This window comes from Mus caroli, unplaced genomic scaffold (genome assembly GCF_978045245.1).
Source record: "Mus caroli unplaced genomic scaffold, Mus_caroli_1 scaffold_8, whole genome shotgun sequence".
Taxonomy (NCBI): domain Eukaryota; kingdom Metazoa; phylum Chordata; class Mammalia; order Rodentia; family Muridae; genus Mus; species Mus caroli.
The window spans coordinates 54,625,307-54,651,433 of record NW_028227263.1 but is presented as its reverse complement, the minus strand read 5'-3'; the positions used below and the strand labels follow the sequence as shown (position 1 = coordinate 54,651,433).

The window sequence follows — 26,127 nt, the reverse complement described above, 5'->3', positions numbered from 1 at the left end:
TATCAGAAGATGGCCTAATCGGCCATCATTGGAAAGAGAGGCCCATCGGTCTTGCAAACTTTATATGCCTCAGTACAGGAGAACACCAGGGCCAAGAAGTGGGAGTGGGGGAGGGGTAGGGGAGTGGGGAGGGGAGGGTATGGGGGGACTTTTGGGATAGCATTGGAAATGTAAATGAAGAAAATATCTAATAAAAAATGAAAAAAAGTATTCACTGCTCTTTAATTTTGATAATTCTGGTGCAAACACAAAATTATCTTTTTAGACCAAGATTACATCCTGGCTGTCACTGTTTATTCTTAAGAGAAGAGCCTGGATATTGTTAAATTATACAAATAGCATTACATTCTTTAATGGAAAACTAAAGATCCTTAGAGTACAAAGAAGTCAGCTGACTCGGCCTATATTACCTGTTCATGAAACTTACTAGTAATCTTCAGAATAATAATTGATGTGAATTTGGAATGAATCTTGGATCTAATATTCGGCATACATAATCTTAGAACTGCGAAGCTAAATTATATATGCTATTATGTATTCTCTGTTATGCAAACCTGTAAAATATTTTTGTCTTCTGACTACTCTATGAAAGAATGCTGTTCACTAGGAATCTTTGGCTATTTACTCTCAGAGGCTATTTTCCTCTTGCTGAAGCTTACTGCCCCTCCCCAGTTTGCAGCACTTTAATAATGTGAAGGGTTTCCCTCCAGAAAACCAGTGAAGCAAACAAAAGCTTCATGGAGCCCTACTGAGCGAATGAAAACACATCACATTAATTCAGTCTCCTCCTGGTGCCCTCTTTCTATCAACTATGGAAAGTTAAAAAATAATCAAAACTTCAAACAGGAGAATACATATACATGGAGTTTTGAGAGCTTTTGTTTTCCTTTTCTTTTACATGTGCTCAACCAAACCGTTCTGAAAGCTGCTGGAGCTTTCTGACATCACTGAGCCCTTTTCTGTGAGTCATTGAATTGCTGAAGCCCAGAAAATCTAATTTAGTTTAGGTCTGTTTGATAATGTAATAACACAGTAAAATGTGATTCACCAATTAGCTCATGTAATTGAATAATCAAAAACATGCTCCGAGTAAGTCATTGAGGCATAGTCCATCACCCTTGTGGTTCTATATTTTTTTTGTCATTACAATTGCAGGTACAACTTCCATCAATGATATTTCTCATGAAAGAGAATTGGCAAATATCTGTGGTTGTAGATCAGTAGTGTACTTATCTTCATTACTCGTTGTTTTCTCTTTGCTGTTTCATCAGCTCCCTCTTGACCAAGTTCTACATCAAGGAAAGAGACTGGCTATCCAGTCCCTGCCTCCATAGAGCACTTAGTCTCGTGTACTATATTTAAATTGTGTAAGGATGAAACCAAACTGATGTTAGCCTCTTAAAGAAATCTCAGTTCCGTAGCTGGATGATTCCTACAGTCTAATGGTACTGCTGAAATATACTTTAGGGAGGAATAAAAGCAATAGACAACTTGAGAGGTTTTTCTCTGAAATTTTAATTGGGTAAGAAGAAATCTGTAGTAGATAAAAATAGGAACTGAACATTCGGCAGATGATTTTAAAGCATTTCCTCATAATTCTCTATGCACATCTGTTGAAATGTAGGTGCCTGGCTATATTCAAAATGTCTTCCTCATTTTACATTTAAATCCACTAAAGGGTTGTTTAGGTTGTTGGAATGATTTCTAATGAGGAATTTCAAAATGTATCCTACTTTATTTATTTATTCCTTCTGAAGTCTTTGAACATGTTTTCATGGTCCATGGCTTCCCAACAAGCAAAGTGAAGGGTAGTTGGGATATGTTATTTGGACTTGAGTCATTGAAGACATGGGATTTCTTAGCTGACTTGGCTTATTTAATGTAGTTTTGCCCTCAAGAGAAAGGAGAAAAATGAGGAGCAGTAGGACAAAGAAGTGGGCAGAAGAGGAATAGAATAAAGGAGGAGGAGATGGGGGGATGAGGAGAAAGATCACGTGTAGTTTTGCACTGTCTTATTTTTTTTACAGCAATATATCTTTTTTAATTTTATTTATTTTTATTAGATATTTTCTTCATTTACATTTCAAATGCTATTCCCAAAGCCCCCTATACCCACCCCCACCATGTTCCCCAACCCACCCAGTCCAGCTTCCTGGCCCTGGCATTCCCCCTGTACTGGGGCATATAATCTTCGAAAGACCAAGGGCCTCTCCTCCCAATGATGGCCGACTAGGCCATCCTCTGCTACATATGCAGCTAGAGACACAGCTCTGGGGGGTACTTGTTAGTTCATATCGTTGTTCCTCCTATAGGGTTGCAGACCCCTTTAGCTCCTTGGGTACTTTCTCTAGCTCCTTCATTAGGGGCCCTGTGTTCCATCCAATAGATGACTGTGAACATTTACTTCTGTATTTTACACTGTCTTTTTAAAGGTCATACTTTAGCTTTTATTGATAAGATTTAAACTGATGTTAGCAAGCAATTTTCTTTGTAGTTATATGATTACCCCTATATGGTTTGTTGTTCATAAACTCGCAATGCATATTTTCTATTGTCCCTCACATAAAAAAGAAACAAGTGGTAATATTCTTAAGGGATGGAATCATCATTAATTATTTTTGTAGCACTTCATTTTATTTGAGAAAAATAAAATAAAAAGTACATCATGAAGTAGATCTTCTGGAAGGACCGGTGCATGTCCCCACCCCTGTAGTTCCCCATCACTTTTAAGTGTAGAATATCATATTCAAAATGCATTAGTAATTCTCACCCTCTTTTCTCCCTATTACTAGGTCAATGGAACAGAAATTGAATATGAATTTGAAGAAATTACATTGGAGAGGGTAAGAAAATTTAAAATCCTTAACTTTGTATTCTACCTTCTAGGTGTAATTTGTTGTCTTGTGAAAATGCAAAATTGAATTTCTTAACCCAAAACGCTGTGCCAGATTTACAGGGAGAGTATTAGTGAAATTCTTGCAGTAGAGAGCATGGGGATAAAAGATTGAATAACGAGAATGGTCAACTTGTAAATTATGTCACCAGGACTCGGGGAGATGAATGGGGAAGGCAGAAATGGCTCCGGAGCTTCTGCAGCTCTATTCTGAATGCTTTGCTATTAATGATGATTTGGCAGTAGATTTTAATGACGTACTACAGGATGTTCTCCACTGTGTAATACTGATGTAATCTGACAGACAGCTACCACACATCTTCTATTTCATTAATGAGAGGAGTAATAAACTTCCAACCCATCCACAAAGGCAGATGCACAGCATCCCTGCAGAGCTCTGAAAACTATGTGGGAAGGACCTTGAAAATGACTTCTGACAAATAAAGGGAACTCTGCCACCCAGCCCTAATATATTTGCAAAACACAAAAGAAATGTCAAAGGCCATCTAGGAAAAGAGTGTCAGAAAGCATTATCAGGATACTTATATCTTTCTAATGGTGAGGGTAAAACTGTTTACTTACCCCCACTAGGAAGTGAAGGAGCATGAATAGTTAGGGATCTAATTGGCAAACATTTCAAAGGAGTTGTAATTTCCAGTAACAATGACCAGTCCCCAAAATTAGTTAATTTGGAAATAGGGATCAAAAAACTTGGTTAAAAAAAAAGCATAGGTTTAGCACAATTACATTCATAAGAGTAGATATATCTCACAACTCCTCATATTTACACTATTTAAAACAGTGAAGGATTAAAATTATGTTTACTGCTTTATTATATAACCACATAATATTAATCATATTAAATTTAAATACTATTTCTAACAGTGAAGGCTTAAAAATATGTTTACTATGTTACTATATACTCATATAATATTAATCATATCAAATTTAAGTACAAGTAATTGTTAAGTTATATTTCAATATCATTTTAGAATACTTTATAATTCCAGGAATACAAAGCATATCTCAATTGCATTAAACAATTTTAAAATCATTTAATGTAGTTTTAAAACACAATCAAATATTAATTAAATCAAACTGAAAAAAATACCAAAACTCTTCATAAAATTTTTAAAAAGTTTTGAAGTGATCTTTTCTTTAAAAAATAAAAGAGAGGGAAAGTTAAACATTGGAGAAAAGTGGTAGACCCCCACAGTCTGGTTGAAGCTTCTCACCAGCTGAGAATAAAGGACTCCAGCACAATTTATAATACTGTTTGTGAGGGTTAGTGACAGATATTAGCAAGCAATTTACTTTTTAAAGAGAGAATCACCCTTAGATGATTAGTTATTTATAAACTCAAGATGCATAATTTTTATGGTCCTCTCATACAAGAAGCAAATCTCAACACTCTGAGGGATGGAATCACTGCTAATTATTTTTGCAGTGTCATATTTCATTTTGGTAAAAAACATAATCAAAAGCTCACACATGAAAGAAATATTTAAGAATGACAGGTGTGTGGTGGCCATATGGTTTGTGAGGTACAATACAAAACAAAAATGGTAAGCCATCTTAACCCAGAACCTATGCAACTAAACTGGCCTCACTGTGTACTTGATTCTTCTCTCCCCGAGTTGTCTTCTTTATTTAGAGATGTTTTATATGAAAATAGTAATGAGCCAGATTTAAGACGTGACTGTGTATGACTTTTGTTAGGATGTTGTTTGTCTCTAAGACATCTTTTCAATCTCAGACAAGGTTATTAACTTTTGTTTGCAGTGAAGTTGCCCTTACCTCTCTGCATCTCTATGACCTCAGATTTTATTGTAGCTTCTGTATTAATGTCAGGTGCACCTTGGGAACTATTCTGAGAACCCATTTATATTTATTAGCAACTCCTGAGAATCATACCTCAAGAAATTAACAAAATCCTTTAAATAACTTGTGAACATAGTAATGTTGACTCTCATTTGAGAAATCCACACCCCTACTCTCATTTGAGAAATCCACACCCCTACATAGAGGTGTTTTATTCTTTCACTGAATAACTATTTATTAATTTCTGTACTTAAAAATATATGTAGAATAATTATATTAAATAATAATTATTACTTGTGTTATATTAAAATAAATACAACATATACATTTATATATACATATATAAAACACACACATAAATACACATATGAGACCTGAAAGTATATGCATCAATCTGTTAAAAGTACTGGCATCTTATTAAGGATTTGAGGTGATTTTAGTTCTTCTTGCATATCTTCTAAACATTTTAATAATTTTATAATTCATTAATGTAAAATGAAAAAGATAATTATTACCCTGTGAGCTATCACTCAAGTATAAGTTAATACTATGGACCTTTTCAAATTTATATTTATATTTCCTCTTTAATTTCCTGCTATTCACTTTCATGAGTCAACAAATTTTTCATTTAAGTTTAATTTTTATTGAGTGTGAGTAGTCTTAAAGAAATTTACATAGGAAGTTAATTGTTTGCCAGATGGAGTCTTTAAAACATTCATTATGGACTTTGATAAAATTTTAATGGCATGCTAAATAGAGAAAGTGAAATTAGGGGAAATTAGCTCAAATGAGAGAGAGAAAGAAGAAAAACTACACACATTTGTAAATGACTACCCTTCTCTCCAGAGCTGGCAATGTGATTAGTGAGGCACTGTGAAAGATTTAAGTTTATATAGCCCATCTAAGTCCAGGGCCTATGCAACTAAGCAGGTCTCAATATGTGCTTGATTCTTCTTCCTTCCCCTATTCAGTATACACACATCTTTAAGAGATCACTGTTTTATTAGCTTGGTGCATAAGTCAGCAGATAACTAGAGGCTAATATCAAGTTGAAAGAGAGAGAGAGAGAGAGAGAGAGAGAATTCATTTGGAGTCAAGTAATGTCAGGTTCTAGTCTGGATTCTCATAGGTACTTATATTTCCTACTGTTAAGCAAGCACTCCTTTTCTATGTTTCCATGTTCTGGGACTTCCAATCATACATTAATTTGTCACTTTCCATTAATTGTACACCCCCAAATTCTCTGTGCCATGAACTGTCTTCGGCAGAGTTCTCCCACAATTCCACAATCTCCATTAATTTCATGGTTTCCCCATAGTTTTCATCCTTTATGTCTGTCATTCCTTTACACACTCAATGTAGCCTAGTCCAGGATTCTCAATTCCCATCTCATATATTCTTTGCACACATTTAACATTTATCTGATTTGTTCCATGCATCAAAATCTTAGCTCTGTTTACCGGTCATTAAACCCCCTTTTATTCATTCTATGTCAGCATGCGAGCTGCTGGCCATGGCCAAGGAAACACTCAGCTTGCATTAAGTTCTTTAGCATTGACCTATACCTCTCAAAACTCTCCTGAAATATTCTTAAACAGTTCACTAGGAAAATCAATTTCTCCTTCTCTGAGAAAACGTTCACATTTCCGTGACATCTTCAAATCTCTAAAGCCCTCTCTTCCTCATGGTTACTGTCAACTGAAAACTGCCCTCCGTGCATTCTTGAGACAAAGTAAGAAATGGTTTCATGATTTCACTTCTACTTTATTTTTCTATGACCATGTGGCAAGGAACTTTTGCCAGGAAAGTGAAAGAACGTGTCTGTTTCCTTTTGGGGAGAGTCCTTAGGTTGTGAGCTGGATTTCAAAACGTCTTACTCATTGGAAGACTGCTTTTACAGTGATCATCCATTCTTCTGTGTTTTCCATTTCCCTGGGTTTTCCCTTTGACATGAACATGGCATAATATCCCTTATTAATGAGATGACTCACTCGACCAAATATGCCCCTGCGATATTAACCATATCTGGCCATATTAGACTATTTTGCTTGTAGGACAAATGTATAGTTTTATTTGCCCATTGTTTTTCTTGTATGTGTTGTTCTTTTTTGTTTGTTTGTTTTGAGATAGTTTTGCTTTTATGGCCTAGCACTTGCATTGCAAAGAGGATGAGCTCAATCTTGCAACAATCCTCCTGCATCCCAAATGCCAGAAGTGCAGGGATGTGGTACAATAAAATACCTAGCTCTTACTTCATTTTAACCTACTTATGGTCCGCCCTCCGCACACACAGACAATTTAAATTTATCTCTGTTACGGTTATGATGTTTTCTGTCTTGCCCAATCAGAGCATCAGTTCTCGGTCCTAATTGATTTGTCAGGATCTTTGGTATAGGTGTTTAGCTGTCACTAGGTCATCAAAGATGTCTTCTTTTGAAAAAAAATAGAACATAATATTTTCTGTGCTCTCCTTGCTTTGCCAGCTTCCCAGTTGTGGTTTCCTCCCTATTGTTCCTGAAAGTGCTATATTTTGTCAGACATCAAGTGAAAATACCCCTTTACCAGCACTCCTTCTAGAGTACCATATCTCATCCAGATCCACACCTTAAACTCCTCAGTTGACTCCCCTCCTGAATCTGAAGCTGTGACCTTGTTCCTCAGCTATTGTGCACAGCTAACTGTCAGTCTCACATATTTGCTTAAATACCAAGGGGTCCCCTTCGCCTGGACTGAACCCCTCTGTCCAATGCTGCTTCTCTTCTAACAGTCCTTGTCTGAGATCAGTGGATCTGCTCTTTCCCTTATTATCCAGCCAAAATTATCTCTGAAGTATCATTTATTTATATTCTTCAGGATCTATGAGTAGGACGACATATACTTCTATAAAATACACATATCAAAATCAACCTGTTTTTATTACCTATGAAAGCAAGCTCACCCATGCCTGGACCACTCAGGTAGCCTGGTTCACTGTTCTCCAAGTAATTAGGTTAGTAGTTTTCAAAATGTAACCCAGGCTGCACCACTTTTATTATTAAAAACAAAACAAAAGCAAAAACTCCCAAAGGATGAGAATTACACTGGACATCATTATCCGTAAAGCATTATCAAGCATTATCAGACATCTTCCCTGCTCCCCTCTCTTCACACATCTTGCTCCATCTGCACTGACACTCTTGGGATTTCCTCAAAAAGAAATCCATGCTTTTCTCACCTCAAGCCCTCACTTAACAGCTATTCTTTCTGCTTGGAGGAATCTTCCTTTACATGCTTACATCCCTCAATCAATCATTCATTCATATATATATGTATATATATATACATATATTATATATATGTGTGTGTATATATTATATATAATATATTATATATATTATATTACATGTTCTTTCTCCAGATTGTTAATACCCATCTCTTTCAGAATATATGGTATTCCTACATACTCAGTTACTTCTGTATCTCATTAGCCTAAAATAATCTGTACAGTGTAGTAGTAATCAGAAAAGGTATGTGAATCACTTGTAACTCTGCTACTGGAAGGACAGTGAAAGAGTTGCATGGAGCCTGGTATAAAAACTGTTTTAAAAATACTTACTCTAATAGTTGCTGTTCAGATGACTTTGAACTCCATGTGTACCTTCACTGGACCACAGTTTTCATATGAGGGAATGAACCTAAGGTGTTTGTATTTATCTCAGATGATGCTTGAAATTGAATCAATCAATGTAAAGGTTTATAATATCGTGCACATATATTTTTAATATCTCATTTTATTAATATGTCAGTTCTCAGAAGTATACCATTACTATTGAGAAACATTACTTTTAAAAGGAGCCAGGGCAAGATAGACATCTTGATATTTAGTTAAAGTGCTTGCAAGATAAGCATTAGTGTGAGACTTCAGATCACCAAATCTCACTTAGATGCTAGGAAAACATGGCTGCCCACCTGTATTTCCAACCTTATGAGACACATAGGTGATCCCTGGAACAAGCTTGCAGTCAAGACTAGCCACATCAGATGAGTTCAATCTCTCAATGATTCAGAGACATTGGCACAATGAATAAGGCAGAAAATGATTAAGGGTCATCCTAGAAATCAACCTTGGGCTTCTATATACGTATCATATACATGACTATGGAAAAAGAAAAAAGACAAAGAGCCTCTAAGTCTTAATGGGAAGTTTACAAGAGATGAACAAGAAGTCCTTCTATAACCTACCTTTTCCTTACTGTTTTTTTGTTTGTTTGTTTGTTTGTTGCAAGACACCCAAAGGTACAAAAATCATAGCCCTTCTACATGAACTTACAGTTTGTACATCTCCATCTAATCTCTATAACATTAATTAGATGCTAAACTGGTCACATTTAATGATATCTTCATAAAGTATATCTTGTGAACTCTGTTTTTATTACTAAAAGTCTGTGTTGCAGAGAATAAATAACTTTTCAGAATCTTCAGACAAAGCCACATATTCAGAAGGAGTGGATTACATTCAGTTAGTGTCCCTTTGAAGGACCACTTAAATATCCTCTTTCCCAAGAAGCTAAGCTTGCCTTTTCCTCTTGACCAATGTTCTTCACAAACACAGGTCTTGAACTTAAACTAAACAGGGCACAGAATCTGTCTCTCTCACTGCCATTGGAATGCCCTCATAGAGAGTATTTTATAATAGTGTTTTTATTTACCATACCATGAGACATAAAACAGCAAAACCAATGGACAATTTGAAGGCAAATTGACAACTCATTCTCTGCGCTAGAGCTATTGGACGCATTAGCCTTGTGCTAAACATAGTAAGCCCTATGAAGATCTTTCATGCGCCAATTTGTCAAGCTTTTACTAAATGTGAATAATGGACAAAGTCTGTAATTCATATGTTGCATGACACTAGAATAGTAAATAGTAACCATGAAGAAAAACAGAGTGTTATGGACATCTTGCCCCTCCCCAAATGAGTAGTTCTATGACACACTTCAGCTGGACTATGGGCAATGAGAAGAAAGTGAGCATATAGCAAGAAGCAGAAAGAGAAAGTCTTCCAGGCACAAGTAGCAAACTACTGTTCAAAGGCCCCCAGAATAGTCACATGCTCAAATTGTTTCAGATGAATGTGGTTTTCAAGCCATAAAACAAGAACCAGAAGAAGACAGATTAGAGAGACAGAACAGGTGAGAAAATGAATGTCCTGGTTAACATCGCAAGTTAGCTAATTTAGGTCTGAAGGCCTGAAGAGTATAGTCATGAGACTGGTATAGTCATACCTGTGGTGTGAAAACATTGCTTTAGCTGTAGCACTGGATCTTCATGTCATAGGACCAAGAAGAAAGCTCAGGTATGCCACTTAACACATAATTAATGGGAAAAATTGGCCAATGGTGGATGAAAATAGATGTCTTAAATGTATTAGAAATTATAGAACCAGCTGGGTGGTGAGGGTTCATGTCTCTAATCCTAGAACTTGGGAAATAGAAGAGGTGGATCACTGTTAGTTCTAGAACTGCTTGGTATACAGAATGAAACCCAGGACAGATAATCACGGCTACACTGAGCAACCCTATCTAAGGTGGAAAAAATTATAGAACTGATCTCTATTATTTTTTAGGATGGAAGAGAGGAGTCAAAGATGCCTACAGAACAAATTCCTGTTACTAAAAAACACTCAGCCAGGGGCACCTGTTATCTCTCAAGCCTTACTCATGCCCAGGGTTATCTGTCACTTTAGATGAGTAACTATCATGCCTCTGAGTGATTTGTCAGTGTTCTGTATAGGAGGCTAACAGACTGTGAATTCCTGGTATGATTTACACCATAAGAAGCTATTTCACTTGTGTGGATAATAGATTCAGCATGGCTGGGAAACCTTGACCAAAATGCATAACTGTGGTTGAACAAAGATGACAAATGCATCTCTGGTGACTCCTATAACGTCCCTCAGTCATTAACAAGGTAGGGATATTCTTTTCAACCAGTAAGATAATCAAATTGTAGCCATTTCTTAAAGTATAAATCTATGACTTTTCTTGGTTGTTATCTTACTCACAAATAAGGCAGAAATAAGTAACTGACATATTTCGTCTCAAAAATTCTCACAGATGAATCCTAGTTTGAGTACAAAGTGAGTTACATGGGAATTTTGAAAATAGTTTTTTATGAAATAATGGATTACCCATTAAAGGTATCCAATGGCCTGACTACCTTCATCCAGATGTCTTGAAGGTTTGATTTTTTTAGGCCATATTGTTTGATTCCACACTATTGATCATTGTGAAATTTCCTAAATTCAAATAGAATTAAATATCTATTGCATTAAGTAATGTGGAGAACTGGGCTTCTGAGCACCCCATTTTTTCTAGGCTGCCTTAGTTCTTTTCAGTTACTAGTAATAAAAATGATAATCAGAGCCCAAAAAGATTGTTGATGGGTTTTCAATATTATATTATATAGCCAGTCAAAGCAAGGCCTCATTCCAGTTTTGTTAAGTAATTTTGGATAATAGATTATTTCCTCACACAAACTCCGTTCTATGCTTAATTATGATGTATCTTTTCAGTATGCTTGAAACAGATTCATGTGCTTAGCCCTCACGGTGACACCAAGGGAAAGTGGTAGACCCTATTCAGGAAGTGGAGCCCAGTGGCAATCCCTTAGGACACTGGAGTGTGCTCTTCAAATGTACTTCACAAGAAACTTCTTGATAGTTCTTGTTCCAGTCTTTACAAGGAGGGAACCTGTTTCTGTTCTCTACTTTCTCTGGAAGAGATGGGACCATTGCTTTCATGTCACTCCTACCATGGAGCATCCGTGGCTATTGCTCTCACCAGAAGCTATGTACCTATTTTGTTCTATCTTGCCTCAAAAACTATGAATTAAATAGGTCTTTTATATTTCTAAGTTAGATCTCCCAGGTATTTTATTATAGTGACACAAAGCTGACTAATGCACCGCCTGACAGAATCTTCCGTTTTCTAAGTGATAATCAGATCTCTTACTACTGAAGAGAGATGGTAAAAAAAACAAGTTTTTGAAGTAGAATATTCATGACAGGCTTTAAGCCACTTAATACATTCACCATTAAAGCAACCTGTTACTCTTTTCCTTCTTTCGATAATAAAAGAACAATTTTTCCAAATTGGCAGGCAGAATGATGGCTAGTGACAGGTCTGTGAATTTTGGTCTCTATTATCTAAAAAAAACAAACCAAAACAAAACAAAAAAACAAAAACAAAAAAACCTCTGATTTAAGAGCCAACAGACTTTCATTTGTGTAGAAAGCCTTTCACTGTATTAACTATGGGACTCGTATGTCAAAGAAAAAAATGGTAGAACTGAGGTATCTGCAGAGTCATTAATCTAACTTTTCTTTGGATGTAAACGTCAAAGTCTCAGGATCAAGATATGCCTTGTAAACACACCTCAAAGGGCAGATTTAGATTAATTAGCACCAAGAGCTTTAAGCAAAAACTCAGCTGCTGACTTCAACAATTTTCTTTCTTTTCTTTTTTTTTTTAACCTAGCAGCTCCCAGCTGAGTTATCCAACTTTAACATCCTGTTACCAGCATATTAACTAGCACTATCTGTCTATGCATGGACCTGGGCCTTAGTGGTCTTGCCTCATCTACAAGGACCCATAGAGTTTCTCTTGGGAGTGCCTTGTGATATCCTTCTTTCAGATGGGTCTTAACTTTTCACTAGTTTCTCCACAATGATACTTCCTAAATGAATAGCTTTTAGGAAAGAATATATATATATGTGTGTGTGTGTGTGTGTGTGTGTGTGTGTGTGTGTGTGTGTGTGTGTGTCTTAATCTGTTTGCAGTTGAACTCACAGATTGGGAAATGTATTAAAAAAAATGGTTTATTTGGTTCAGCTCTGGCACATGGAAAGTCCAGGAGAACAATGTCAGTGTCTGCCAAGAGCCTAAGGGCTGCTTCTTAATATGGCAGAAGGGCAATCAGGCATGCCCTATATCCACTCCTTAAATAACTGCTCTGCTCCTATGACAATGATGCCAATCTGCTCATGAAGACAGTGCCTTCATAAACTGCCACTGCTTAAAAGTCTCCTTTCTCCATACTAGAAAAGGGCAGTTAAATTTCAACCTGAGTTTTAAGGATGCTATAAAAACCATAGCAAAAGACGTGCATAGAAAGGATGGGTCTCTATCATGACCAAAAAGAGCCTTGTGATCGGAGGGAATACAGCTCTGTGACCTATTTCAATAATGCATAGATGGTTTATGATGTTGGCTGTGTGTGTGCCATGTATATTCAGGACTGTGACAGAAGTACTGAAACTGGAGAATCTTGGAAATAACAAAGGTCCAGGGAGCTGAATAGAAGGATGCCCAGCAGGCACACCTGACCTACTAAATTTTAGATCTCAAAAAATGACAAATGTTGGTGGATTTGTCATTGACAACTGAGTGAAGCCTAGCAGGCTATATTTTCCTCTAGCTCAACTGCCAGGCTATCAGGAACAATAAACTACCATTTTTAGTATTTTCCACAACTATCAGGCTAGCAGAAATATAACCAGCAATTCTTAGTACTTTTCTTCTTCACTTTTCAGACACATCCCCAACTATTTCATAATTTTACAGTGTTGTTTGGTGACTAGAAAATCTGTATATTACTTGGTCATTTCTCCTCATGAGAAATTGCATTGACATCCATCATCTTTTTCCAAGTTGACCCTATGAGCCTCCTAGTTTGTACTTTAACCCTTTCCACCAGACAGACGTTTGTTGCTTGTCTGCCTGTTGATTTATTTTTTTCTTTTTCTTTTTTTTGTCACCTCAAACTTACACCATTTTTAATTTAATTTTATTTTTTATTAGGTATTTATTTCATTTACATTTCCAATGCTATCCCAACCCCCCCCACAGGCTCCCCCCCCCACTCCCCCAGCCACCCACTCCCACTTCTTGGCCCTGGCATTCCCCTGCACTGAGGCAGATAAAGTTTGCACGACCAATGGGCCTCTCTTTCCAATGATGGCCGACTAGGCCAGCTTCTGATTCATATGCAGCTAGAGACACGAGCTCTGGGGAGTACTGGGTAGTTCATATTGTTATTCAACCTATAGGTTTGCAGATCCCTTTAGCTCCTTGGTTACTTTCTCTAGCATCTCCATTGGGGGCCCTGTGATCCATCCAATAGCTGACTGTGAGCATCTACTTCTGTCTCACAAGAGACAGCTATCTCTTACCATGTTCTCAACTGTCCTTAAGTTTGCTACAGATAGCTGTCTTCCCCCACATGACCTAGGACTATGAACTCCAGGAATAAGCCCTGATTGTTCTGCTGCTAACACATCAGTATGTCCCTAGACATCTTGAAAGGAGAGTGTGTAACCTATTCTGGTTTCATCAGGAGCAAGTCTATAACTTCTTAGAATTCTGAGACAGAAGTCTGTCGCCTTCCAGAAAACAAGGATGTTTCTATGTAAGAGAGCAGCTGGAAGCCATTTTATAACAGGAGAGACTCCCTGCTTCCAAATGAACCCAGCATTTTAGATGACAGAGTAAATAAATGGGAGAGAAAACAGCCTTGGATACATCTTGTAACCATGAACAGACCAACCCTGAAAACCTCTGTCTAAATTTTTGTTACAGGAAATAATCCATACCCATCATGGTGTTTTGCTGTTTGAATGGAGCCTTGTGTTGTCTTTAAGGAAAACAAACTTTAAGTGTTGTAGGTGATTATAAAAACCCCAAGGAATTTGCTTAGGACCCTCATGAATGTGCCTCAAAACATTCCTCTCTGAGAGCTGTCTTCTTTCCTGCCTCATTTCATGGAATTGGATCCTCTCTCCACTCTTTCAGCCACCCATGTGGCAATACTATCCTGATGCTGGTCTCTTCGCCTTTTCAAAGGATTCCTCCCTTCCTCTTCTCTGCATATCTCCTCATTTTTCCAAAAGGTTTAGTACTCTGTTGCTGAATTTATTGCTGCTTCATCCTACCTGACCCCGAACAACAAACACCTGCTTGACTGGAGACAATGGAAAAAGGGGAAAAGCCCAGGAAGAAAGAAAAACCCTGGTATCTAAATATAGTGCCCTTTCATATAGAGATGTGAGGTAGAGAGAGACCCAAAAGTTATTTTAAGTGTTAGAGACACCATGAGAATGTGTAGGTTTAACTGTTTATATTTTATCATTTACTTTGACAAGCTTGACACTTTTTAATATTTTAAATAATCTTTTGGAGAAAATGAATGCATGTATGTATTCTGAAGCTATTCATAGGCATCAGAATTTCCCATGTTAAATGATCTGATTCTAAAAGCTTGATGTCCATGAAGAAAAGGACATCTTTAATTTCAGATAATTAATTTTGTTGATCTTAAAATTGTTCCTCACCATATTATTGAAATTTCACCTGAACAACTTCAACAGTGTTCAACCCAGATTGCATATCTCTTTTGAAAAGTACACACTCCACCATAGTAAGCTTGTCCATCCTCACTATCACCTCTGTGCCTCCTACTTGTCAGTGAGTATCTCGTATCTACCTTTTATAGGCTAATAATTATGTCCTTGGTTTACTTGCTTTGTATCCCCAACATGTGGGGTAAGATAGAGAGATGCTCAATGTTAAAAATGAAATTCTGCAAAGACATTAAACTAACCAGGATTAACCACTCACAAATTAATCCCCTACCATCTCACAAGTTTGCATCTTGCTGCCATTTTAGTTTATGAGATGGAAGCTGATTGTCTTATGATGGGTTCCCCATTGACTGCATTGATATTCAGTGAGAGATAAGAGAACATTTAGTAAGAAATGGTACAAGTTACATATGGATGCCAAGAGTTGGAGAGCCAGAAAAGTCAAAGTATGATTCCATCTGAGTCTAGGGCCAATGTCCTACAAAACGCCTTTAATCCCAGCACTCGGGAGGCAGAGGCAGGCGGATTTCTGAGTTTGAGGCCAGCCTGGTCTACAAAGTGAGTTCCAGGACAGCCAGGGCTACACAGAGAAACCCTGTCTTGAAAAACCAAAAAATAAAATAAAATAAAATAAAATAAAATAAAATAAAATAAAATAAAATAAAGTGGAAAATGAGAAGTTTAAGAAGAAGCCATGGGTTTGGCTTTCAGGGCACTATCTCAGGCAATAAAATATCTATCTTCTTTACACAGAGAGAATTCTCTCTGCTGCCTTCTTTGCCTACCTGTGCTCTGTTGATGAGGGCACTTTTCTTTACCCAGCCTGCTAATTCACATGTTAATTCTTTTGGAAATACCCTCAAAGATACCTCCAGAAATAGTGTGTTACCAGTATTCCGGCTATCTTTAGCCTAGCCACACTGATATGTAAAACTAACCATCACAATGACCAAGACTTTGTTTTGCTCTATTTGCATTTGTAAATCATAATCTGGAATTGAAAATTTTCAGCAGAAGTGACACCAATCCTTTCTTTGCTTTGCATTGGATAAACTAAGCCACCATTACATACAGAGTCCAGAAATTGAATTGCAAGACATTGCTAGACAGTGCTAAAACAACCAACACAAAAGTCACGGGCCCAAGACCCAGGCTAATAGCAAGGATCCAATACCATCCTTTGCTTACAGTCATTGAACTGTCATTAGGAAACTGTGGTTTCCAGAGGTTAGTAATGAGTTCAAGGTTGTAAGAGAACAGCAGGAGTCCTTTTTCTTTTGAATATGATCCAATTTTCCTGCCAAAAGCTAGCAAGTACCCATAAGATCTTAGTAATGAGAAAGAGACAATTAGTATCTTAATATTCAATTTTGGTAACTAAAATATGACTTCATAAAGTATAACCAATGGGTTTATTCCACTCTATATTTGGCCAGTGTTTAAATAAGTCTTTTGAGGAGATGCATGCAACCACTGATAGAGCATTTGCTACCATGGTTCCTATCCACTTTGATTTTACCAGAACTAAAGGGAAATTGGGAGATTAAATCTTCAAGTCCCCAAACAGCTGCAAGAGTTCTTGCTTTAATCTTTTTCCCTTTATAGTTTTTATCTTGATGTTTTTATTCAGTAGTATGCTAATAAGAGGTACAGACTAAAGACAATTTTTTTCTCTCAAAATAATGTGTATACGTATTTAACATATAATACATAAGCATACATGTGTGAGTATATGTGTGAACCTATATTCATACATAACTATTTTGTTCATATATTTAATACATTATTTCATTGCATTGTGTATGTACATATCCTATATGCATATACATTCATTTCAGTTATCTATATTTATATATGTACTCATAGATAATACGTCAATGAATGGATATCTCTAAGAGTAAATAGACAGGAATAAGAAATGTTCTTTGTAAGCTGGAGCCAATGCTTAAGATCTATGGGTTTTGATGGTAGCAGCTACAAGGATGCACTATTGTCCTTATAGAAAGGTTTATATCATTCAGTAAGGCTGAATCTTGTCCTAGTTAGTACTGTCAACTTCACAGCCAAGAATCACCTGAAGAACATATCAGTTGAATAACTATATTTATCATGTTGGGCATTTATCAGTGGACACATCTGTGAGGAATAGACATGTATATTTAGTTACTTTTCTGTTGTTGTGTCAAAACACCACAACCATAAGTGATTTATTGAACAAAGACTTTATTTTGGACTGTAGTTCCTGGAGGATAAGGGTGCCAAGTTCATCAGGAGGCAGGGCAGCAGGTGGAAGGACTGGCTGAAGAATCAGGAAACTGAGATACCACATCTTCAACTGAAGCACAAAGCAGGAAATGAGAGCTGGAAGTGGGGCTGAGCGATGTATTCACAAAACATATAACCCCCCTTCTACTCTGCCTAATTCCCCAACACCCAACTCTCCAACAACCCACCCCTAAGATCCCAGCCCTAGTGATATACTTCATCCTGCTAGGCTATACTTTCCACTACCTTCCCCAGTCAATTCCATCAATTGGGGGTCAAGTGTTCAAATATCTGAGCCTAGGGGAGGATAGTCTCATTTAAATTTCTACCAAGTGGGATACACTGTTCCCTGGGCATGTTGGTTTTTGGTTTTTTGAGACAGGGTTTCTCTGTGTAGTCCTGGCTGTTCTGGACCTCACTTTGTAGACCAGGCTGGCCTCGAACTCAGAAATCTGCCTGCCTCTGCCTCCCAAGTGCTGGGATTAAAGGTGTGTGCCACCACACCCAGCAATGGGTATGTTGTCTTATATTGTATAAGAAAGCTAGCTAAGTATGAGCTGCTGAGTTAGCATTCAGTTATCCTTCATCATTTCTACTTTAATTTCCTTCCCTGACTTTCCTCCGTGATGGACCATAGCCTGCTACCTGAAATAAACCTTTTTCTCTCTTAGGTTCCTTATGGTTATGACATTTGCCATAGGAGCAGACTCTGAAACTAGAAAATACCTCATGTATTAATTATCTATAATGATTATCTCCTGCCATAATGGATCAGGGCCACTGTTTTAAAAACAAACACACTGTGGAAGAAAGAACTCCAAGCATTTGTCCATGATCAGCAAAGCAGTGTGTGGCAGAGCAGCTTAATCTTCCAGTTACACTAGCATTGCTCAATGCCACCTGCAGGTGTGGCAAATACAAAATACCTTTTAAGGGTAAAAGGCTTATTTTTCTGACAAGCTGTGATTTAGATCACCTCCAAGGTTTTACTGCATTTATCATCAGGAAAATTAAGTCAAATGATATATTATCCTTTATTAGCATTCAAGACGCAGTTGCAAGACAAGGACAGAGATAGATAGTGATGTACTTTTTCTGTTTAACAGTACTTTGAAGAAAAAAAAATAACAGAAAGTGATATTGCTTTTGTATTTTAGCATCTTCCTAATGCAAGAAAACTAACATAAGTATCGATCCAATTATATGTTGGAAATTTTCTGAAAGAAAGTAGATCCATATTTTCTGAAAGAAAATTAGCAAGCACACGGCAGACAAAGTCATTTCATTTACTTGATATAATACCTGCATTTTTGGTATATCTCATATTTTAGTATTACTACATTATTTTCACATTATTTTTGATAGTTCATTTCCTTCTTCAAAGTGTTATGTGAAATAAGAAAATAAATCCTAGTGCTTTTCATTTTTCAAAAGAGCAAGAGAACACAAAGACCATTTAGTGTTTCCTTGTGTTTTCCAAGGCCACTGAATGCATAACGAAGGGCATCTTGAACCTCCAGCCCAGCTCCTTCCTGTGATCTCTTGCTGTGCTTCTGGCTTTCTTTTAACACTAAAAGCTTCCAAATCATTAGCCTTCTCCAGTAACACTGTCCAAACATCAAAATACAGTCAATGATTTCTCATCCAAACTAAGCTGAAATCAGAGACAGGCATTCTCTCCTAACAAATTACATTGTTAAACATTGCCAAATAATTTTTACCTACCTTTTGAAAAGCAACTGTCATAAATGTTCAAGACCATGAAATATTTTTACTTACTGTGATATCTTTTTTCTTTTTCTCATAAAGACTCCCGCTTTCTTCTTGTTCCGTCTTTTGGACTCCTCTTCTTCCTTCATTGTTCCCTGTATAGTTTCCTCCCTTTGGCAATGTTTATGATTATTATTCTTCCTCCTAATGTTTCCTCCTGTCTTGTTCAGCACAGAAGATACTGCTCATGCCAGGTTTGATCCCTAGCATCAAAAACAAATTCATTGCACAAGCAGGTATTAAAGGCCCGTCATGGTACCAGTAGTTGCTGACTTTCTCTGTGACAAGTGTATGAAGTGCTATGATACAATAGTGACTCTATCTTCCTTGGAGAGCCTAAGAGTTAGAAGGGATGCTACTGTATAAATAGTATCATCACTCAAACAGGACCTACCCTACCTTGCCAGCCAATCTTTGCCATTTTCTTAACCTATAAAATTATTCCATGACAAATGCCTACAACAAGGGGAGACTGGATCTTTTCATACTCTTTGTTGAAGCTAAAGAAAAATCCAGGCATTTGCATGGGACAGTTGTTAAAATGAAGCATGGCCAAGAGTATGCTTTTAGGGAGCTACTTTCAGTGATAAGATATATGAAAGTCAATATATTTCACAAGGAGTGTTATTATAGCTTTAAGACTAAATTCATGCTGGTATCCTTAGCCACTTCCTCTTCATGCACAAAACTTAAAGACTGGCTGTCTTCAGCCTGGAATGTTCAGATATGAATTATAGTACAAGTGTTGCAGTGCAGTCTGTCACATCTGGCAGTGCCTCAAGTGCTCAGAGGTGAGCAGATCTACTTCGCCAACACCATCAGCTGCAGTTGGATTGCAGCACACTGCTCTGTTTAGAAAATCCATAAAATGTTGATTTGGCTTCTGACTAGAACAGGAAGCTTTTCCAATATGTAGAATAATGTAGCTAACCTTTGGTTAATTAGGGATATAGGTTCTAGAAAGCCTAAAGGAACTAAAATTTAAAAACAGTTATTACAACATAGAATCACAGCAAGAAAATAACATCATGATACAAGCACAAAACAACAACAAAAACAGGAATATGAACAGAAGAACCCAGGACTAGTAAGTTAATATTCAATAAAGGTGTCAAAACTATAACATTGGAGAAAAGACAGATTCTTGAACCAATTTTGCTGGAAAAAAATAAAAGCTAGATATCCACGTGTAGGAAAAGGAAGGAAGGAGGGGAGGGAGGGAGGGAGGGAGGGAGGGAGGGAGGGAGGGAGGGAGGGAGGGAGGGAGGGAGGGAGGAAGTAAGGAACTAATGGGGCTTAGAAAGTTGTCTTGATGGTTAACAGCAATGACTATTCTTCTAGAAGATATAGTTTGATTCTAAGGACCTACATTATGGCTCATAACCTCTATAAATCCAGTCAAAGATGATCTAGCATCATTTCTGGCCTCCAAGGACACTAAACACATGTATGGTGCACAGTCATACATGCATAAAAAAAACCACCCATACACCCATGATTAGCAGCTTCATATCTTTCACTATATAAGAAAATATATTAAATCAGACATCATCATATTCAATGGAATAAAGAAGATCAATTATGGAAATATTGCATGCCTTCATGCACATGTGAGAACTAGAGCACACCCACTTCTATGTGACATGGCAATTAGAGGACAGTCTTAGAAAGGGAAAAAGGCAGGCAGGGAAGTACAGAAGGAACAGGAGAGGGACACTGGGACTGAATAAAATCATGATACATGATATACTTGAACATAAATGTCATTATGCTTTGTAGAACAAATATGCTCTAATAATTTGAAAAAAATCTTTGAGTACTCAAGCCCTTCATTTACATTGTCTAGTATTTTCATGTAACCTGTGGATATCACCCCCATGTATAAATTATTATTATGAAACTTTCCAATGTACATTGGTGTAGACACTGTGACAAACTGCCTGGCCTGCACTTAGCAACGTTTTACCTATTGCCACAGGCTGTTTCTGGCCTAAAACGTTTAAGCATTTCACCTATAAATAAAGATTTTTAAAGCTAACCATAATACAGCCAGCAACTCAAGATCAACTCCTTTAAAATGGTTCAATATACAATGGATGTGCCGTTCTTGCCAACTTTGCCTTTCTAGAATCATTAAGAAAAAGAAAAAAAAAAAGGAAAACCAAGTTTATTAAGACAAAACTAGGAATGTGCCTCTGGAAGCTCCCTCTGGTCCTTGCTCTCCGGTTACACTGTTGTTTCGATAAGTTTTTGTTTTGTTTTGTTTTTTCCTTCAGCGGAAGCCAAAAGGTCTGAATCATTGGGGTAAACACAGAGGAGGCTAAAGAGGCAGTCTTGTCACCACTCTGTGGCACAGAAAGCACTCTAGGCCTGTTGCAGTAAAGGAGAAGTGATTTCTCTTTCCACTATTGCCTCCAAGTGGTTTAGGCTTTGTGATTTAAAAACAAACAAAAACAACAAAAACCACACAGCAGCTCAGTCAGAAGACTGTGAGTGCATACTTGTAGATGGACCATTATATCAGCTTCCCTCTTTCTGGAGAAGGCTCTGGGACCATTGCAGAAGAGAAGGCAGAAGGAATGTAAGAGCTGAAGGATGGAGAGGAAGATTATGTCATGTTATTCTCTGGGTATGACATCTGGTCTCACATCCTTGAACTTACAGCTAATGTGGTTAGGGCACAAAACGTGTAAAAGTTCGACCATGCATGACGGCCAGGGTGACACCCTTAAGGCCCTCTCCCCTAGCTGAGAAGCCATTGGCAGTGAAGATTTCTAGAGAAAGCAAAGTCACTTTTCTTTGAGGGTTGGATACTGCTGGTAGGTTGCACAAGCCTCAGTAAGTAGCCTAATGACAACAGGGTGGCTCAAATTGGACTCAAGTGAGTTAAAAAAAATGAAAGTATGTATATAATATATATATTATATACATACTTTATACATATATAAATATAAATATATATTTATATATATAGTACAGGAGTATTATATATATGGAGTGTTATTTATTTATTTTTTCATTATCTTTAATCTTTTTAAACAGTCCAGTCTTTATCTCCTTCCCAGTCCACCCTCCTACAGTTCCTCATCCCATTCTTCCTCCCCCATCTCCAAGAGGATGTCCCCACTCCCCCCACCCTGCCAGGCCTCCCCACTCCCTGGGGTCTCAAGTCCCTTGAGGATTAGGTGTCTCTTCTCACTGAGGCCAGACCAGGCAGTCCTCTGTTGCATATGTTTCCCAGGCTTCAGACTTTCCTGGTTGGTGGCTCAGTGTCTGAGGGATCTCTGGGATCCAGGTTAGTTGAGACTGCGGATCTTCCTATGGGATCACCCACCTCTTCAACTTCTTCCAGTCTTTCCCTATTTCAACCACAGACTTCAGTCCATTGGTTGGGTATAAGTATCTGTGTCCATCTTGGTCAGCTGCTTGTTGGACTTTCAGAAGGCAGCCATGCTAGGCTCCTGTCTGTAAGTATAGCATAGCATCAGAAATAGTGTTAGGCCTTGGCGCCTCCACTTGAGATGCATCCCAAGTTGGGCTAGTCACTGGACCTCCTTTCCCTCAGTCTCTTCTTGTTTTCAAGTCCTTTCTTTCAGATTCTGTTCCATCAATTGAAGCATTCTGAAACTATAGTTAACCGGAATTCCATTCATTGGTTATCATTTCCAGTATACAGCAAATATTATGTAAATCACCGTGTCAACTTGTTTCAGACATAGGAAGGAAGTCATCTGCACAAAGAATTCACTTTTCTGAATGATTTTTGTCCAGACCTGGGTGGATAGTCGGTAGGGAACCCACAAATAGAGAAGATGACTGTTTTCTGGAAATCTGAAGTTTGTTGTTAAATTCATTCCTTGTATTACCTTTTGAATCCTCCTTACAATTTTCTGAAGTTATTATTATCATATCTGCTTTCCAAAATGAGGCTGTGAGTGGTTGGATTTGAAGAAGATACACAGTTCAGAAGTGGTGGAGCAGACATTTGAACTGAGACTGGCTCAAACGAAAGTTTCCCAAGGACTGGCCTGCCTTATGGTTTGGTGTTTGCTTACTGTCAATGCTGTGGGCTGTTTCATACAATAGTCTAACTCTCCCTATGGAAAACTTGGCCCTCAAATTGCTAATATGGGGATTCTTTGCTTGGAGTTCCAAGAGAATGCTTCCCAACCTGAACACAATCTACATATGTGCTCAATGGGGAACAAATGTGACAGCATTAAAATAAAGGCAGGACTTGCTGTAAAATCAGCTTTTTAATTCTCAGGGTTCTTAACTAATAAGTTAGGCTTAGATAGTTGTGTATCACTCTTGGAACCTCAAGCATGGAAATTAATTATTAACCCAGTTCACATTTATATGTACAACTTATATTGGAAATAGATTTTTATTCTTTCAGCCAATTTTATGGTAAGTGTCCACATATACAAGTTGACTAAGGGACATGTCTTGTGTGATCAGAATAATAAAATATGTGTTGATAATTACCTTGAGAACAGATTGGTGCTTTCCAAGCTTCTTTTAGCTTTGAAAATGATGTCAACTGTAATTATGAGTGCATGATATACAGACAGCACTCTACAAACACTATAATCTTGTCCTGTCCCCTGAGAACCTATGCCCTCCAGCTTATCTGGAAACCTCATGTACAGAGAACTGGTCTTCTTATTCAACACAAGGGCTACTTTCCTCTTTCCTTTTAATGGTTGTGAGTTCTTCAGAATACAGGAAAAGATTAACTAACCATACTTAGGTGGTTTCATATGAAGCATATCAAAGCTGCATAGCTTTAAAACCTCAAGAAGAAGTCAAACCTCCTAACCATTTATAAGCCACTTTGGCATTGCCAGACCCCAAGCTACCCCAGAATTTTCTGACCATCTAGGAGGCAGCCACAAACTTCACAATAGCAGCCCTAGATACTCCATGCCTGAAAACCAGTGATTGTTGAGCCAGGCTGCTTCTTGCATGTCCTGTGACCTTGGTCTGTTTAGAACGAATCTGTGGAACATTACATCATGTTTATATTTTTTTCTGTGGCTCTTTACTGAATCTGTACTCACATGCTGTTCCTCCCTTGGGTAACCCAGTAGAAATTCCCCAGGACAAACATTCTCAGATATTTCAACCTCCTGCTTTGCATGAGTGGAATAGGTGGAATAAATAACTAACTCCTAGGAATTTTGAGTCTAGGATTTCTTGAGCCTGGATGGAAGTACACTAAATTTTAGCATACATGAGTACCCACTCAAGTATCTCAGAGAGATTCTAGCAACTTATCAAATGAGCTTTGAGCTGACTGCAATCTTCTGACCAGTATTTTCTGCCAGATGTTGGATGCAAATCTCAGTTCTAGTCAGTCATCGCCTCTTCGTTATTAGCCTTTTTCCACATCTGTTGAGAGTATATTCTTTTCTTTTTTTTAATTTTTAATTTTTTTATTTTTTATTACATCTTTTCCTCAATTACATTTCCAATGCTATCCCAAAAGTCCCCCATACCCTCCCCCCTACTTCCCTATCCACCCATTCCCATTTTTTTGGCCCTGGCGTTCCCCTGTACTGGGGCATATAAAGTTTGCATGTCCAATGGGCCTCTTTCCAGTGATGGCTGACTAGGCCATCTTTTGATACATATGCAGCTAGAGTCAAGAGCTCCGGGGTACTGGTTAGTTCATAATGTTGTTCCACCCATAGGGTTGCAGATCCCTTCAGCTCCTTGGGTACTTTCTCCAGCTCCTCCATTGGGGGCCCTGTGATCCATTCACTAGCTGACTGTGAGCATCCACTTCTGTGTTTGCAAGGCCCCGGCATAGTGTCACAAGAAACAGCTATATCTGGGTCCTTTCAGCAAAATCTTGCTAGTGAATGCAATGGTGTCAGCGTTTGGATGTTGATCATGGGATGGATCTCTGGATATGGCAGTCTCTAGATGGTCCATCCTTTCATCACAGCTCCAAACTTTGTCTCTGTAACTCCTTCCATGGGTGTTCTATTCCCAATTCTAAGGAGGGGCATAGTGTCCACACTTCAGTCTTCATTCTTCTTGAGTTTCATGTGTTTAGCAAACTGTATCTTATATCTTGGGTATCCTCTTACTCTACCTCCCAGTTCTCAAAACCATATCATTCTGGTCTTTTGAAAATCATTTTGGGAATGACTAGATTTTTTTGGTATGTGGCTGGGTGTGTGTGTATGTGTGTATGTATGTGTGTGTGTGTGTGTGTATGTGTGTGTGTGTGTGTATGCATGTGTGTGAGTGTGGTGTGTATGAGTAAATGTGCTATTATGTGTGAGTATATTCATGAATGTGTACACATGTAGAGCTCAGAGGACAATCTCAGGAAAGCTTCACCTTTCACCAGGGTCTCTGTTATTTGCTGCTACTTATGTTATGCTGAGTGGCCAGAGCTTGTAGGGCCTCCCATTATCCATCTCCTATCTTACCATTGAACCATGTCAGATGTGCACCATCACATCCAGCTTTCCAAGGGTTCTAGGGGGTTCAAATGCATGATACATGATCAGCCAGCATTTACCCACTTAGAAGTTTCCCTAGCCCAGTATAGCTTTTAGGGTTTTATTTCCTTCTTATAGGTATAATAATAGTAATAGCAGCTATCAACTATTTGCAATATTTCAGTGTAATATGAAAGCCACTCTTCCTTACCACACCTTTTGAGCTACCGAGTCTCATCAATTCTACCTTTAGCCCATTTCAGATTCCACCTACCTTTTCCAGACTGCTAACCTCAGGGCCAGCATCATCTTTCAAGAGTTCATTAACTACCTAACTAGAGGTCTGCCCCATTGCTTTGCATATACTGTAGCTAGCATGGTCTTTCTCAAAATAAATCCTGACTAGTCATCATTACTTTCCAATAAAAACTGAGTTTTCTTGCCCCACCAAGACACTTTGTGTGGTCTGCTCTCATTGGCATTTCCAATTGGTCTCTTACCCCTTCCTTGCATCTTTGCTT

The 26,127-nt window shown here is 37.9% G+C and overlaps 1 protein-coding gene across 19 annotated transcripts in view; it reads left to right on the top strand.

Moving 5' to 3' along the window:
* Dlg2 (discs large MAGUK scaffold protein 2) overlaps positions 1-26,127 on the top strand; it is a 2,003,181-nt gene that overhangs the window by 1,378,153 nt on the left and 598,901 nt on the right. For all 19 annotated transcript variants that reach the window (XM_085841537.1, XM_085841534.1, XM_029479404.2 and 16 more), the window contains one exon: positions 2,793-2,843. In XM_085841537.1, the coding sequence (XP_085697663.1) occupies positions 2,793-2,843 (51 nt within the window). The remainder of the gene's footprint in view (positions 1-2,792; positions 2,844-26,127) is intronic.